The sequence below is a fragment of the Suncus etruscus genome, chromosome 7 (genome assembly GCF_024139225.1).
Source record: "Suncus etruscus isolate mSunEtr1 chromosome 7, mSunEtr1.pri.cur, whole genome shotgun sequence".
NCBI lineage: Eukaryota > Metazoa > Chordata > Mammalia > Eulipotyphla > Soricidae > Suncus > Suncus etruscus.
Window position 1 is genome coordinate 14490795 of NC_064854.1, and position 17923 is coordinate 14508717.

Below are 17923 nucleotides of genomic sequence, written 5' to 3' on the forward strand. Positions count from 1 at the left end.
TCTGCATTTCGTGATGACAAACATCTCAAATAAGACCGAAAGTATAAAGGACACAAGAGGAGGAATACTATCTATGGGAATCTGAGAACACAGAAACCATCCACTAAGAAAGGTAAGTCAACTGTTGAGAGCAGAGCACATGTTCCGTGGTCTTTAAGAAATGGGTTTAGCACAGGTTCAACGTGCGAGCCCAGGTCTTCCCAGCAGGGAAGAGCATGGATAAGATGGTGAAGGCCTGAATTCTGACTCTGAATGTTCTCTGCAGGAACCACACAGGAATAAGGCGTAGCCAGAGTACCCCCAGACTATCAGGTCATATACCCACCTGCAGGCTCCAGAGACATACCTGGCTGCTTCTGCCGAGGTTTGGGGAGGTTGGTAACACAAGTGTGGGGACACATGAGGACATTGCAGGGGTGAAGTGAGCCCTCCAGGAATAGCTGCTTCGTTTCTGACAGGTGGATCCCACCAAGAGGGGTTTTGGGGAGGGTGTTTGCCTGGAACCAAGGCCAAGCAGTAACCCCGACTTGGTGGATGCTATCAATGGCCTGGAAGTCAGAGAAGGAAGCAGGTGAATAGAGAAATCGGGGAGAAGCTATCACACCAACATGCAGACAGTAAGAAGGCATCATCTCCATGAGGTGAACACCTGGGCAAAGAAGGCACCACTAGGAAAGGCCAAACCTCACCAAGTACAAGTTTAGCTGGGGACATATGGAATTCAACACACTAAACGTAGAAATGTGGAGAAAAAATTTTTTTATTCCAGAAGGAAAATCTAAAACTATGCCTTGTAACCTCCCACATGACACTGGGAACCAGGCTCATAAACTCTGGTCTCTGGACCCCCCCATTTCCAATTTTAAAGGGACCGGAAGGAGGGGTACCTGCAGCACCCTGCTCATCCACTGGAAGCTGTCCTCCTCCGTGGAATCAGGCCTTCTGCTCAGCCACAATCACTATCCTCTCATCATGCAGGACAGTCACCGAGAAACACGGCTATCCTGTGCAACAGAGACAGCAATGAGCAGGCTCTGGTGCTACCTGGCCGTGTGCCAGAACTACAGCGAGTGCCTGACCCAAGTCCATAGCCATGGTGCCCACCACCACCCCCAAAGTGACTCTGAAAGACTGGGCAGACCCCAGAGACTCCATGAAAACTGTTAAGTCCACATAATGAGGCTCTATAGGAAGAGACTGGCTTAGAGAGACCACAGAGCTGAGTCTTCAAACCAAAATCAAGACCTTGAGTCCTAGGAGCTTTCTTCTGTCTAGGCTACCTCTAGTAGAGGACTTAGTGCAATGTGCTCGCCACACTGGGGCAAGTGTGAGCACAAAGACATGAGGATCAAGTTAGGGGGCAAACAGGGAGGGGAGTGAGCTTACCCACCAGATTTGTGGTTCATCTACTATCTTTGGGCTATTCAAACAACCCATCTGCACAAAGCTGGAACTCAGAACTTCAGTCTGTGTCTATCTTTCATTAGCTTTACAAATGAATGACTTTAAGAAAAACTACAATGAGAATGTATTTACAATTTTTTAGGAGAGTTCCTTAAAGAACATTCAGAGTGCACTGAGTGACTTCATCTGTGCACTGCACTGCACTGAGTGACTTCATCTGACACGAGAGGAGACTCGCATGATTGACACTGACCCCGTGGAGCACTCACCTTCCCCGGTAGACAAATTTCATGGGTTCCACAGCCAGTGCAGTGGCCACGATGTCATCAGCGTTGTGTCTGCGTCCACTGACCACCATAAGCCCATCCATCTTGCCCACTACAAAGACAAGGCCTCCAGGCCCAACGAATCCCAGCAGGCCTGTCCTTACGAAGGGAAACTCGCTGACTGGGGCACCAGAGCTTGTCACAGGGAATACCTAGGAATGAGGGACCATGAGTGTGGGAAGCTCTGTATCTCTCTCCTGCTGGATCCATCTGCAAGGGGGAAACATCCCCACCTCCCAGTCCCATGGCTCACAGGCCCCTGGCAGATCTCCTTCCATGAACTCCTAGACCTCTGAGGACATGAGTCCAGAGAAGGCCAAAAGTCCAGTCTGCTTTTAAAACAATTGCATGATTCTGACAAAGGGAGAAGTGAGGTATGTTTGGGAGAAAGCCATTTCTCTATGAAAGACATTTTTCCTTACTTGCAAAACCACTAAAAAGAAATCACAACAGAAACCAGGCCAATGAGTTCAAACATCACAAACCAAACATGGCCAGTCAAACCATATGGAATAAAGATTTTCATTTCATAGATTTACATTTCAGGTACCCTCAAACAATCAATTCAATCAAACAAATTACATTGCTCCAAGCTTCTTTTCTTTGTTTTTCTTTCTTTTTTTTTTTTCCCTAATTTTGGGCCCACACTAGGTGACGTTCAAGGTGTTACTCCTGGCTATGCATTCAGAAATCACTACTGGGGGGCAGGAAAGATGCAGAAGGACAGTTGTTCGAATCCCCAGCATCCCATATGGTCTCCTGAGCCTGCCAGTGAGCATTTCTGAGCACTAGAGCCAGGAGTAACCCCTGAGGCACTGCCAGGTGTGATCCCCCCCCCAAAAAATCACTCTTGGCTCAGGGACCATATGGGAGGACCAGGGATCAAACCCAAACCGTTCTCTGGGTCAGCTGCATGCAAGGAAAATGCCCCCTACCCTCTGTGCTATCACCCTGACCCAAGGCTCCAAGTTTCATTCTTCAGAAAACCTATGTAGTCTCACAAACCCATGTTTCCTCTAACAGTGAGAAGTCTGTACAGCTGACGAGTAGCACTGAGAACCCTAGCATGGTGAGTCAAAACCCTCAACTTCTTGTTCCACAGGCCATGTACCCATGCAACAAGTAAATACACACAAAAATACCATAGTGCAAGTGAATACACACTATACCACAAATGTACAAAGAACATACATGTACTCACAAGACATGAACACATGTACACAGAACCCAAATTCACCATAGATCCAGAGGTTATGTGTGTGTACTACAACTGAACCAGTAGCACATACTTCATCCCACACATAAAGTGCACATCGTTTACACAGCACGTTATTCCATAGTATAAGATAGAATACACATGTATATAACCCAAACACACACACCCAACACTCACATGCGCCTCATGTTGAAGAAAATTACTTAGCATGTATTTGTTCACAGTGGTCAAGTCTGAGGCTCAGACGCTGACTGGGAAGAGCTCCCAGCCCTCCTACCCTTTCACTCCCATGTACAAATTCCTTTACCAACATGCTACTAGTTTCTCTTACTAACTGGGCAAAGTGAGGACAGCATATGAAATACACCCTTCCATCTTGTTTGTTTTTGGATCACACCTGGCGGCATTAGGTTTACTCCTGGCTCTGCACACAGGAATTGCTCTTGGCAGACCACAGCGACCTTATGGAATGGTCAGATTCAAAACAATATCCATCCTGAGATCAGCTGCGTGCAAAGCAAATGCCCCTACTGCTGTACCTATCTCTCTGGCCCTGAAAGACTACCCTGTCAAAGGAAACTGTGGCTCAGCTAGTAGAGGAAAGGAGCTGTAAAAGAAGCTGTACTTGTCCTTTTTCAAAACTAGTTACAAGGTAAGACTAATGCTTGGAAGTCAAATTTATCCAAAAACAAATTGCAGAAGAGAACTTCAAACCACATAGACTTTGACTATTTTGTTGGAAAGCAGTTTCTTTCCTTTTATGCCTGTCTCTACACACTGGCACTTTGGCTCGTCCACAAGAACTTACCTCAAAGGTGTTCTTGGTCATGCCCGAGAGGCCGTAGTATGACATGCCTGTAGCGATCCGCGCACACACACAGCTCCCCGATTTCATCCGTTCTGCACAGTTGGGGGATCCCGTCTGGCTTCACAGAGCACAAGATGGGCTGCAGCAAGCAGAGCAGGGAGCCCATAATATTAGCGAGAAAATGTGAGATCACAAATGCATGGAGAGTGTGTGGGAACAAATCCACAGGGAAGATTGAATCAAGATTCATTTTCCCTAAAGCAAGTCACATTTTCCAAAGCGAAAGCAAAACCTTAGATTTCCTAACAATGTGATGGTTCTGCCTCTAATGAACAAGTTGTATTGTGGCCAAGGAGTGCAACTACTCTGGATGTGGGCATGAAGGTGGGACTATGGCATCAACCCCAGGGATCTGGCCATGTGCTAGATGAGCAGCACAGAACCAGAACTACACCTGCTTTTCTACACTTTTCTGGACTGAAAGTGGATGTCCATCTTCCTTGTGGGACTCCAAATCTAGTTGGGGATAGGGACTATGGCAGAGAGTTTCCTAAGTGACAGTTGGGCAGGTGCACAGGAAGCTGACTAGAGGCTATGTCTGAATTTAAGAAACACAGACAACTCAAACTTATGAGCTCATTCGGAGAAAGATAAATCCAGTCACAGGGAGCACTGGTCAGCGCTAAGGGTCTGCTCACACCCTGGGGTAGCAGGCTACGTAAAGAGGGAAGCAAGAATGTCACTTTCCAAGAACATTGGAAGTTGTCATAGTATCAAAGCATGTGCCTTGCAAAGTAACTTGGCTTCTAAAATATCTTTAGTAGGTCACCCTCACATCTAGAGAACCTGAAACACAGACAAATTCCTTCAGAAGATGGTGTGAACAAATTCTTAGGTATTCACACCCTGGACACTGCACAGCCTGAAATGAACAGAGTGATAACACATGCTATAAACAAGCCTAATGATGTAGAATTCGAGGAAGTGCCCTGTCAATGTGTGCCATGTGAAGCACTGGGGGCATGGAGTCACATACATGTGTTCACGGGATATTGCATAGATGTGAATGTGCATGCATACATACAGGTACATGTGCAGACACTACTAACAGGAAGGACTCTATGCATAAATGGCACAACTCTGCTGACATTAAGGCACATGTATGAATAAATATGCCTCCAGTCCTGGAGTTTTCCTGGCACAAGTGTTTTCCCTAAAGGCCTTCAGAGATTGGAAAAGTTTTGACCCAGACATTTTTATATCTTGTGAAGCTTGAACCAGGGGAATCTATTGTTTGAAAATATGATCTTTCTTCTTTTTGTTTCTTTGATCTGGGGCCATACCAGCAATGCTCAGGGGTTACTTTTGTTTCTATGCTCAGAAATTACTGCTGGCAATGCTCAGGGGACCAAACCTGGGTCAGCTGCATGCAAGGTAAGTGCCCTACCCAACGTACCATCATTCTATCCCTTATCTTTTCTTTCATAAGTGGAAAGAAATGACCAGGGAGTTTGGTCACCCAGGACACAAAAGTGGCTGAAGAGGTCTGAGGAAGCTGGAGGCTGAAGTAGTTTCTGAAACCTCACAGTAAGAACTAAAAGAGAGAGGGTGGCAATGTCATGATGAGGGGCTGAATGAGAGAGGCCAATGTGTGCCTTGGCCCAGGGAGCCCCCTACATTGGGCCAGGGACCAATGTCTGGGTTTCTTCAATGCAGAGAAGCAGAACTCCCATCACCTTGAAGAACAACCCACTGTGGAAAACACCAGTCTGAACAAACACATATCTCACCAGGCAGGACAGACTTCTACCATATGAGGTCACACTCACCTCCAGGCATCACGAGACCCACGTCCTGCACCGTGAGCACAGAAAGCTTCTCCTCTGAGTCCACCCGGATGACCCCATAGGTGAGCCCATGCATAGAGAGTACGCCGCGGCCTGGAGGTTGGTTGCTGTCATCTGTGGGCCTGTAACAGCAGTTTGTGTCTGAATGACCAGGCAAGCACACATGAAGGCTGCCATGCAGTCCTGTGCAGGTCTGTGCACATTCTGGAGACCATGTGGGCTAGTCACAAGATATTAATGTGCACTAGTTTTGCTCTAGGTCTCCAGAAGGGTCTAAAAGCAGTCCGGCAGCATGAAGACAGGACAGGATCCCTAACTGCCTATCCTCCCCTCTCCACTTCCCAGATCAGCCCTCTTTCCTCGTTCTCCATTTCCCAGACATGCAAGGTTGGATTTGGCAGTGTTGAATAGCCCTGAAAAGAGAAAAACATCTCCCAGCTCCTTACTGAGCCTCAGCAGAAATGAGTCTTCTCCTCTGGTTTGGACAGAGCTTTAGGTATATGGAAGAGGGAGAGTTATTTGGAGAGACACAATGCAACTTGTTTCAGTTCAGGGCACAAGGCATTGTGTCAGGACTCAGTCAAGGCCCAATGCTGTCAGGGAGTCTGAGACGCAGATCTGCTCTGGTTCACCCCACGCGAGCCCAGCTTCTCTATCTTCCTAGTTCCCAGCCCAGGCCTCTACACTAGGTTTCCATGGTGAAAATCCTACATCTACAGCATAAAAATCTTGAATATCTATCCCACACCTCCCCAATCAGACCTGATGTTGGGGGCAGGTGATTTTCCTTTAGCTCACAGCTGAGATAGTGTGAAACAATAAATGCTGGCTAGGTTAATGATAATAAAGTATTGCCAGGCTCACAGTTTACCCTTAAAAATTAAGTATTTTTCTACATGGGCTAAGCAAAAGGCCCCAGAGTCTAGGTACACATCCTATTTGTGGGTCATTTTCCAGATAAGACGAGGCTCTCAAAGTTGGTCTATAAAACAGACATTTGCCCTCTGGTTCTAAAATATCATAAAGGTTTATAATGAACCAAGAAGCAGAAACAGGAAAACATGAAAGAGGAAATTGCAAAGCAGGCCTCATTCTAATCAACTAAGTGCTGTACATCAAAGGTAGTGTAAAGGGATCTGGAACAGAATCATTCTTTCCAGAAGCACCCAAAGAAGAGCCAGACACAGAAGAGTGGCCCATCACCAAGAGCCAAATGCTACCTGGAAAGGAAGAGCCACATTATGAAGAACCTACATTATCCCAAAGACCCCAACAAATCTTAATTGTGCAGAAAAAGAGTGAGGACTCCTGGCAACAATCAGCTGGGTTGGCAATGACGCAAATGGCAGAGCACATGCGTTTGTCTGTGGAAGGCATCCTAGAAGGGTGGCCTTTATATAAAAAAAAAAAAAAAAAAAGTGGAAGCAGTGATCAACAGATGGGAATACATTAAGCTGAGAAGCTTCTGCACCTCAAAAGAAATAGTGCCCAGGATACAAGAGCCACCCACCAAGTGGGAGAAACTATTCACCCAACACCCATCAGATAAGGGGCTAACATCCAAAATATGAGGCCGGCAAGGTGGCACTAGAGGTAAGGTGTCTGCCATGCAAGCGCTAGCCAAGGAAAGATCACAACCGCGGTTCGATCCCCCGGCGTCCCATATGGTTCCCCCCAAGCCAGGGGCAATTTCTGAACGCTTAGCCAGAAGTAACCCCTGAGCATCAAACGGGTGTGGCCTGAAAAACCAAAAAAATAAAAAATTAAATACCAAAATATACAGGGCACTGACAGAACTTTACAAGAAAAAAAAAAAAATCTAATCCCATCAAAAAATGGGGAGAAGAAATAAACAGACACTTTGATAAAAAAAAGAAATACAAATGGCCAAAAGGCACATGAAGAAATACTCCTCATCACTAATCATCAGGGAGATGCAAATCAAAACAACGATGAGATACCATCTCACACCATAGAGATTGGCATACATCACAAAGAATGAGAACAATCAGTGATGGCAGGGATATGGAGAGAAAGGAACTCTTATCCACTGCTGGTGGGAATGCCGTCTAGTCCAACCTTTATGGAAAGCGATATGGAGATTCCTCCAAAATCTGGAAATTGAGCTCCCATTCGACCCACCTATTCCACTCCTAGGGATATACCCTAAGAACACAAGAATACAATTCAAAAATCCCTTCCTCACACCTATATTTATTGTAGCACTATTCACAATAGCCAGGCTCTGGAAACAACCAAGATGCCCTTCAACAGAAGAATGGCTAAAGAAACTCTGGTACATATACACAATGGAATATTATGCAGCCATCAGGAGAGACGAAGTCATGAAATTTTCCTATATATGGATGTACATAGAATCTATCATGCTGAGTGAAATAAGTCAGAGGGGGAGAGAGAGAGACGCAGAATAGTCTCACTCATCTTATGGGTTTTAAGAAAAATAAAAGTCATTTTTGCAACAATCCTCAGTCAATGAGAGGAGGGCTGGAACTTCTAACTCACTTCGTGAAGCTCACCACAAAGAGTGGTGAGTGCAGTTATAGAAATAACTACACAGAGAACCACCATAATCATGTGAATGAATGAGGGAACTTGAAAGCCTGTCTGGAGTACAGGTGGGGGTGGGGTGGGATGAAGGGAGATTTGGGACATTGGTGGTGGGAATGTTGCACTGGTGAAGGGGGTATTCTTTACATGACTGAAACCTAATCACAATCATATATGTAATCAAGATGTTTAAATAAAGAAAAAAAACACCCAAGTGCATTAGTAAAAAAAAATGCCATGCAGATGAAAGCAAGTAGAGGATCTCAATGAGAGGAACTCACAGAGGAGCATCTGATCTGGGAGTCCTCTAGCCCTGCTGCATCCAGAAAGCAAATTTCACTTCCACAAGAGAATCAAGAGGTTCCCCTACCTCAGGTCTCTCAGGTCAATCAGCACAGCATATACTGGCAACTGCCCTCTCCTCAATGATGTGGTCTGAACCATAAGATTCCCTCTAAGAGCAGTACAACTAACACTGGCTGACTGCCCCACTGCACCAAGCATTTCTGGCACTCTCCGTCATGACACATCTGTGTTCACATGGCTTCGGCACAAGCGCCACACTGGGCTCTCCTATTCTTTTTACACACCAGGCCTGGAGGCTAATTTCTGCCAGCCACAATTCCATGAGAAAAGATGCAAGAGATGGGCCAGTGAGATAGCATGGAGAGAGGGCATTTGCCTTGCATGCAGGACCAGTAGTTCAAATCCCGGCATCCAATATGGTCCCTCGAGCCTGCCAGGAGCAATTTCTGAGTGTAGAGCCAGGAGGAACCCCTGAGCGCTGCCGGGTATGACCCAAAAACAAACAAACAGATGCAAGAGCAAGCCCAGATACATACATGAACACAGATATGTGAATATAACACACATGAAGACAGTCTACGCAGCATGTTTGGGGGCACATCACTGTGGTGCCACTATGGTGCCACATGAGAGCTAGCTGCTCCCAGATCTCCGCAGGGTCCTGCTGCATAGTCCCTCTACATCCTGTCTTTTGTCACCTGGTTTCCTACTAATCCTGTGAACCCTTCTAGCACTCTCATTTGAAGAGAGAAGCATTTATTCTTTTAAGATACAGAATGATCATCCACTCTGAAGGCCCGAGTCAGAGCAGTCACCTAGCTGGACTCTACACAGCTGTCTGCTCACGATCTGTGAGCAGGCTGAGGAGCTGTTGCAAGACCTTAAACCACTGAGTTAGAATCACTGGGTAGCACACAAGAATCCTCTGTGGGTCTTCCCCTACCACACACAGGACAAGACAATCAAACACATGTTTTCTTCTTTAAAAAAAGGTCTCCCAAAGTGACTAAAACCCAACTACAATCATGCTTCTAATCATGGTGCTTAAAGATAAAATAAACACACACACAGACACAACCAAGAAGAAACATTTTAAATCATTTGGTATGATCACAAAAAGCCAGTATAAGAACTGGGTGCTGAAAAGAGGTAAAGTGACAAGCATGATACCCCTTCAGTAACAATATTGTAAATCATAGTGCCTAAAAGTGAAAAAGGGGGAAAGGAGGGAAGGGGAGAGAGAAAGGAAGAAAGAATGGGGTGAGAGAGAGAGATAAATGTCTGTCATAGAGGTGAGGGGTAAGACAGGAGGAAAACTGGGGACATTGGTGACAGAAAATGTGCACTGGTAAGGGGATGGGTGTTGGACATTGTATGACTGAATCTCAATCATGAACAACTTTCTAACTATGTATCTCAGTGATTCAACTTAAAAAAATTATGTATTAAAAAAAGGCCAATAGGGCCCGGAGAGATAGCACAGCGGTGTTTGCCTTGCAAGCAGCCGATCCAGGACCAAAGGTGGTTGGTTCGAATCCCGGTGTCCCATATGGTCCCCCGTGCCTGCCAGGAGCTATTTCTGAGCAGACAGCCAGGAGTAACCCCTGAGCACCGCCGGGTGTGGCCCAAAAAAAAAAAGGCCAATATAGAGGTTGCCTATTACAGAGCACAGTACCCAGTGTCTGCACCTTATGAGGCAATGGTTCTAGAAGAACATGGTTGACTATAACCACATACCAATGTGGTTGTGACAACATTCTGATATTCATGGCCACTTGAGACAGAAGGGAGTTTGGTCCTGTAGCTGAAAGGTCAGAAACTTTATTTAGGGCACCTTGTTTCCACTCTAGCTGGAGACAAAGAGCAGCTACCATGTCTTTCTGACTAGGTTGTAAGGTGCGCGAAGAGCAGCATTTCTCTTGTTCCCAAGACCACTTTCATGATATGGTGTTTATCTGCATGAAAGAGCCCTACCAGAGACTAAAGACAGGGCTTTTACTTTGCTGGGAACTCTAGATCATCATCCCTCTGGTCATGTGGCACTGGTGGGGAACAACAGACTGTGTAGACCACCAAAGGTCAGAGAATAAATTCATTAGGCCCTGAGGCCACATGGGCTTCTGTTAACTATCAATTAGATGTACTGCTTGTAGTGGAGTATGAACAGACAGGCCCAAGCGCCAGCAAAGCCATTCACAGAAATGGCAGCTGGGTGTCTGCCAGCCTAAGAATTGAGGAATAGACTCCATCCTTTTGCCTAGGAACAGCCATTTGGCAAATGTCTCCACTTGAACTTGCTATCTGCAGTCCTACAAAATGAGGGAATCTCCTCTGTGGCCTTGTCTGTATGGGCAACTACTTCCAGGGCTTGGGGGGCAGAGGGAGGGGGATTGAATATTGAAGCCACCAGACTCTCAGGACTACATTTCTCCAGGTTCTGGTTCTCCTGCTATTTGGGGAATATGGATGAGAGCTCTGAGCTTAACTGAGGACCAGGCTGTGGTCTAGTTGAGAAGTCAGAGGTAAACAAATGTGCACCTGGATACTCAAAGAGGCCACCAGGCAAAGAAAGGCCACTGAGTGCCTTGGCATTTCCTGTACATCAGAGAGACGGTCAGTCACCCACTAGAGCTATAGTCTTCACCCCAAGCAGCAGAGCCAGGGAAGGAGTGATGGCATCAAACCACCACTTCACAGCCCACGAATGAATATATGGCTCTAAGAGGCCATACTCAGGCCCTTTTGCAGGCTGGCTAGTGAGATTTCATCAATGGCTAGCCACATGAAGAAGTGGCCATAGTCATGACCACATGGAGAAGTTCTCATGGGTCTTAACCACACACCCACTCAGCAAGAGCAGCCACCTAGTTTGCCTATTACTGACAGTACATCTTTTAGCTTTTTGAACAAAAAAAACTTTACAGGCCAAAGAGATAATAATGCAGGGGTTACGGCACTGGCCTTTACCACATCCTGCCAGTTCTAATCACCACATAATGTCACCTAGCACAGCCAGGGGTCACTTCTGAGCAGAGTCAGAAACTGCCCCAGGACACTACAGGTGTGCCCCCCCCCAAAAAAATGGTTTTAAATCACTAAAGATCTATAGAGATCACTGAAATTCTTCACCTAAACTTCCTTCTGTGCCCATCAGGTCTGACATCATCCGTGAGCATTACATTGAGTGTGTATAGTTCTTGGTTAAAAAAGGCAAAGAAAGGGGCCAGAGAGATAGCATGGAGGTAAGGCGTTTGCCTTTAATGCAGAAGGATGGTGGTTCGAATCCCGGCATCCCATATGGTCCCCTGTGCCTGCCAGGGGTGATTTCTGAGCATAGAGCCAGGAGTAACCCCTGAGCGGTGCCGGATGTGACCCAAAAACCAAAAAAAAAAAAAAAAAAAAAAGGCAAAGAAGAAATCATGTTGTAGGCATAACCCAGCTGTGAATCACTCACAATGTAAAGTATATGGCAATGGTGTAATGTCACAGAATGGTAGAAGCTTACAAATGTCGGGTAAAAATGGAGACTAAAGAATAGGTGATACAGAGGGTCAAGAGAGAGGCCTCCAGGATTCCACCCAGAAAACTTCCCAGTGTTTGTTCCTTGTTCACTCCCAAGTGCAAGCTAAGCACCTTTAAACACTAAGCTTGAAAAAGCCACAGTGCTTGATTATCTGCTCCCCAAGATCAGAGGTCAATTCGGAACCCTCTTTGTATGACTGCTTCCAGTTACAGGGGACAACCATGTCACCTTTGAACAAAGAGGACTGGATCCTCTTTCCTGATGCTGTTTTTTCATCAGTTAGGTGATGGACTTCTAATTTCTGGTTCAATCTCATTCAATACTAAATCAATTCTCAACCCTTAAGCAGAAAGTCTGGCTCGATTTATTTTAAAACTTCAGAAGTGTGAGAGGGCACTTGTCTGGCAAACACCTTTTGAGAATGAGTAGCTGGCTTCCATGCTCTGGGTACAGCACTGACACCCCACTCGTGCACTGTTGCTGCCTAGAACCAACTATTATAAACATGCCACATCACAACTTCGAATACCCAGATGCTGCGCATTCATGTGGATCACTGAACTGATAATCAAATCAGCCTCTTACACTTGATCTCTGGTGAAACTGCACCTTACAGCTCTGTGCCTGGGTCCCTGAGGAGTACCTGGAAGAAGGTAAGAGCTAGGGCCATGGGCCCTGGGAAAAATGAGTGTTCAGCAAACCCAGAGAGCAGGTATAGGGCCGACTGCCCACACAGACCCACAGTCCAGCCATCCGAGCTGACAATGCATGGACTGGGACAGCAGAAGACAGGAAAAGGAGATCAAAACAAAGTCTAATGACACTGGGGTAGCTACAGAAATTCCCTTCACTCATCAATTGCTCTATGAGGCAAGTCTACCAGAAACAGAATAAAATGTTCTCCAGAGGAAGACATTTCCTGACAAAGGCAGCCAGACTACCCTGAAACAACACACCAGCACATCCAGGGAAAGGCTACAGGTGAGGAACACCCTGATGTCAGGAGCAGAATAACTTCCAAGCTGGGCTGCCCACTATCCACCCACACCTCACGAGCCCAGCCTTACCTCCGGATGGCCACAGTGAGCGCTTCTGGGGAGCTGGCACAAGGACAGATGACCTCCGGCCGCAGGCCCTTGCTCTGGAAGACATTGAGAAATGCGTCGCAGGAAGAAATAGACCCTGGAGTAAAAGAGGGGACAGTAATCAGACAGCAGAAGCAACGTCATCAAGACCACCCCATCATGTGCAATGCTTTTGCAGTTAGGACGCAAGCACGCATGAAGTCAGGCAGCACAGGGGAATACTGGTTCAGTACTTCTACTGCTTCTGTGACAGTGGAGGGCAGTATCTCAATTCACACAACTCAAGCAGATTTTAGTCCCAGTTTTGCCCACTGACCAAGTACATTTGGTAACCTTCCTAGATTTATTCTGCTGTTTTCAATATGGATGTTCCCAAAAAGGAGAGAATTTAGTATCATAAAGAAAACTTCCCCACATCAGTGTTTTTCAGAATGGACAATATCACTCCATGAGGGTTGCTGAAATGATCCAGGATGACCAGAAAGAGCCTCTAGTGCAACTAGGGGCATGAGAGAGGTGTTTTCTGGGCTAAAAAGACATTTCTGGCATGGTGCTGTGTGCAGGTTTTTTCTGAAAAGGACAAATTTAGGGTCATGTGCTCTCGTATGACTTGAGTGTGAAGAGCAGAAATGATCAGCTAATGTGGATGTACATCAGGGAGCTGCCTGACACAGGCCACCTAAGAGAGTCAAGCTCTAGGAAGTTGCACTCAAAAAGTTCAGGTCCATGCAATTGTCTTGGGAGTTGAGGAAATACTCCTACCACTAAAGGGAGGAGGAGTGTTTGTGCTTGTGATTCATTTTTGCTCAGTGTTCTCTGAAACATAAAACTGAGTGTTGCTTTGCAGAAGTGTTTGTGGCCCAGTTCACAGAGCCATCAGATGCAAAGATGCTTCATGCCCTCTGCTGTGGTTTAGAGATGCTCATAAAAAAGACGGTTTGGGTTTCAACTGACTGCATTATTTCTCAGAGTACCCTGAAAGCATCCTGTGGAAATTCAGATTTTACTTGAGTAATTTCTTCTTTTAAAGGCTGTGCCAAGAATCAATCCTGGTTATTTTTGTTAGAGGATTCAGTAATGAAATTCCATTAAAAGTAACAGTAATTTCATGATCTATAAACTATAGACTGTATTACTATAAAAAAGTAATGTAAAATAGTATTTCCAGGGCCGGAGAGATAGCACAGCAATAAGGCGTTTGCCTTAGACGCAGAAGGACTATGGTTCAAATCCCAATATCCCATATGGTCCTTCGAGCCCGCCAGGAGCGATTTCTGAGCGTAGAGCCAGGAGTAACCCCTGAGTGCTGCGGGGTGTGACCCAAAAACAAAAACAAAAAAAAAATACCAAACAAATAAAATAGTATTTCCTGAGTTTTTAACTCTAGAAATGACACGTAGGAAAAACTTCACTTTATCCTCATAAAAGCGGATTCAGGGCTCCACAAGCAAGCCCCACTCCCACACATCTTTGGCATAATGTATATGAAACTGTGACCTCTTAACTAAGGTGAGGACCAGGAAAGGACCAAGGGCAGAGAACCCAGCTAGAGGTGTTGGCACTACCCAGGGGCAGCAGACAGCATTACTCACAAGGGTTCGCGCCATCAGCCACGATCAGCATCCGCAGAGAGGAGAGATTGATGTCCCTCTGGTCCCTGTGAGCCACTAGTGCCCAGTGCATGTCCCTGGATTTTACACACGCCACCTTCGCTGAAGGAGAAGGGCAGGAAGTCAGCACTGTGCAAGATTGACAGAAAGGGCTGAGTGCCAGGGACCCGGACGCACCTTTGTATTGGCAGACCTTCTGGATCCAGGACAGCGGATTCACCTTCATCAGTGAGTAGGGAATGCTGATCACATGCATCATGTTCATGACACTCTAGAACCGAGGACACCAAGTGGGGTGAGTGCTGAAAACTCAGACCATCTGCCTATCAGGGATCATTCACAAGGCACCTTGGATTCTTGGGAATGATCCCTAAAGAATGCGGTGTGAGGGGATTTCTAATTATCCGGTCCTCTAAGCTCCTCCTTGCAGAACCAACCCCAAATCCTTGTCTTATAAGCCTTCACAGAATAATAAACCCCCACCCCCAACATCCCAATGTTCAGGAGGCATGAGGGTCCCTCCATGGGTGAATGGGAGGGCCTGAGGATGCGATTACCAGACTCAGCAGAGTTAAGGGGCTCATAAGGCCACATGTGTCTCATGGTGCTCAATGGCATCCAGGGCTGCACCTGATGATGCTTGGGGGCCTATGTGCTGCTGGGGAGAGAACAAAGCATGTGCATAACCCTGATTTATCTCTCTGACCCGAAAAGTAATTTCCTCAGTGGTCTTCTTTCACAGTCTCAAAGTTTAGTTCATCCTAAAACATTATATTGGTTTTTACTTCAAAGATTTATTATGGAGATGTGGTACTAAGAAGTCTCAATCCTGTGTTCCATTTGGCTTTTCACCCTTTGAATGGATGATCAAATGAAGCAAGAAGACGGTGGCGTATGGGCAGGCCAGTAAGGGGTGTGGAGAGAAAAGGCAAGAGCAGATGAGATTGTGCACAGGCCAGACACCTTGCTTCTGCTGCTACTGCCACCACTGCTGAGCTGCCCCAGTGCTTTTTCCTTTCTTTTCTTTTTTTTTTTTTTGTTGTTGTTTTTTTTTTTGGTTTTTGGGTCACACCCGGTGGCACTTAGAAGTTACTCCTGGCTCTGTGCTCAGAAATCGCTTCTAGCAGGCACTGGGGACCATATAGGATTCTGGGATTTGAACCACCATCCATCCTGGGTTGGCTGCATGCAAGGCAAATGCCCTACCATTGTGCTCTCTCTCTGGCTCCTGTCCCTGAGCACCTCCAGGGTGCTCCTGGCCCACCTCCAGGGCCATCACCATGTTGAACTAGGGTGAGAAGAAATCCACCAAAACCTCCCAATCTGCCAAGGCAGGAGTCATCTTTCCTGTGGGGTAGATGCTGAGATACATCGAGAAAGGCCACCGAAGTGGGGCACCTGTATACATGGCTGTTCATGTAGTACTGGACAGAGGAGATTTTGGAGCTGGCTAGCAATGCAACAAGAGACAATAAGAAGAGGGGGGTCATATCCTGCTGGCTGTGGCCAACAATGAAGAGCTGAATCAGCTGCTCAAAAGAGTCACCATAGCCAGTGGGGAGATGGGTGCTGCCCAATATCTACCCTGAGCTGCTAGCAAAGAAACAAGGATCCAAAGGGAAGTTGGAAGTCATCATCATAAAGGCCCCAGTCAAAAGGCCAAGTATCCATCTCAGAAGAAGCCAGTAATCTAAGAAAACAGGAGGCAAGAAAGGGCCCAGGAAATCCAAGAAGCAGGGAGGAGTCGGCAAGGTAGCCAGCACTGACAGCACACCTGCTGATGGATTCATGGTCCTCTCCATCAAAAGCCTCTTCCTCGGACAGAAGCTGAACCTAATTCACAGTGAAATCAATAATTTAGCCAGCTTTGAGGAGGCCATAATCAATCCTACCAATGCTGACTTGACCTTAAATATGACCTAGAAAACATGCTGGAGAAGAAAAGTGGCAGGGAGTTTGTAGAAATGGTTCTGGAACTCCGGGAAAAAAATGGGCCCTTGGAAGTAGCTGGAGCTGCTTGCTGTCAGTGCCAGCCGGCCATTACCTGCCAGCCAAGTTCATGATCCACTGTAATAGTCCCATCTGGGGTGCGAACAAGTGGGAGGAACTTCTGAATAAGACAGTGAATAACTACTTGGCACTGGCCAATGATAAGAAGCTGAAGTCCATCATATTTCCATCCATTGGCAGCTGCAGAAACAACTTCCCGAAGCAGACAGTGGCACAGCTGATTCTGAAGTCCATCTCCAGTTACTTTGTGCCCCTTGATGGATGTCCTCTCCCATCAAAACGGTGTACTTCATGCTCTTTGACAGAAGATTCTAGGCATCTACGTGCAGGAACTGGCCAAGTTGGACACCAACTAGCCTGCAGAACTATGAGCCAGCTGTGTCTCTCTTCATTTCACATCAGAAAGAAAAAATCCTTTCCCTACTTGGAGACAGTAGCCCTCCATTTCCATTTCACTCATCTAGGGAGAATAAGGCTTTGGTTCCAGTCTAATTGTTTTTGACCTCCATGTTTCCATTAGCACTGACAGTTGGCATTGTTGTTGTTAAAGCACTGTTTCCAGACAGTGTCTGTCCTTAGTGTGACCTAGGATATTTTCTAATTTTATTTTAATGAGATCCTGCATGACGGGTACACAATAGCAGGAAGGCTATGTCCTCTCTATGGGGCAGAATCCAAGAACCCCATTTTGTAACCCGTGTGTGATGGTGCTTTATCATACATCCAGTGGCGTTCTTTTTACTATAATGTCCCTCCCTCACCCCTATTTTTCTCAAGAAGAAATAAAAATCATGAATTTGCAGCAGACTTAATTTTTGTTTACATTTTGTCTTAATGAAGAATTTGAAAATGAAAGATTTAAAAGGCAAAACAGGGATCTGGTGTCCTTAATTTTATTTCGAATTGGAAATTTCTGCGAATTGATTTAGTAAAATGCTAAACTGGTGTAAAAAAAAAAAAAAGCCCTGGAAGTCACTCGATCCAGCTGAGAGGCAGCAACCCTCCCCCTCACTGGGTCTACTCAGGTTAGTTTCTCTTCTTTCAAGGGTGGAAGATCCTGGACAAGGGCTGGGCCATGCTCAGCGAGAGAACACCGAGGTAATTCCATATGGGTGAAGCCACATTCGGTGGCCTCTTTCCATGTCTAAGACACTTGCACAACAGCCAAAAAGCATCCTGGCTTGTCCAAAGACAAAAGTCAAGTCACTGGGCAATGACTC

The 17923-nt window shown here is 46.1% G+C and overlaps 1 protein-coding gene and 1 pseudogene across 1 annotated transcript in view; one reads left to right on the forward strand and one right to left on the reverse strand.

The window, feature by feature from the left end:
• The window catches only part of DIP2C (disco interacting protein 2 homolog C), a 218281-nt gene that overhangs the window by 45407 nt on the left and 154951 nt on the right, over positions 1-17923 (reverse strand). The window contains 10 exon segments of the mRNA XM_049776291.1: positions 347-548; positions 888-941; positions 943-999; positions 1670-1882; positions 3755-3811; positions 3813-3892; positions 5584-5723; positions 13066-13180; positions 14676-14795; positions 14871-14964. Of these exon segments, the coding sequence (XP_049632248.1) occupies positions 347-548; positions 888-941; positions 943-999; positions 1670-1882; positions 3755-3811; positions 3813-3892; positions 5584-5723; positions 13066-13180; positions 14676-14795; positions 14871-14964 (1132 nt within the window).
• LOC126013254 (core histone macro-H2A.1-like) lies at positions 15305-17059 on the forward strand (annotated as a pseudogene).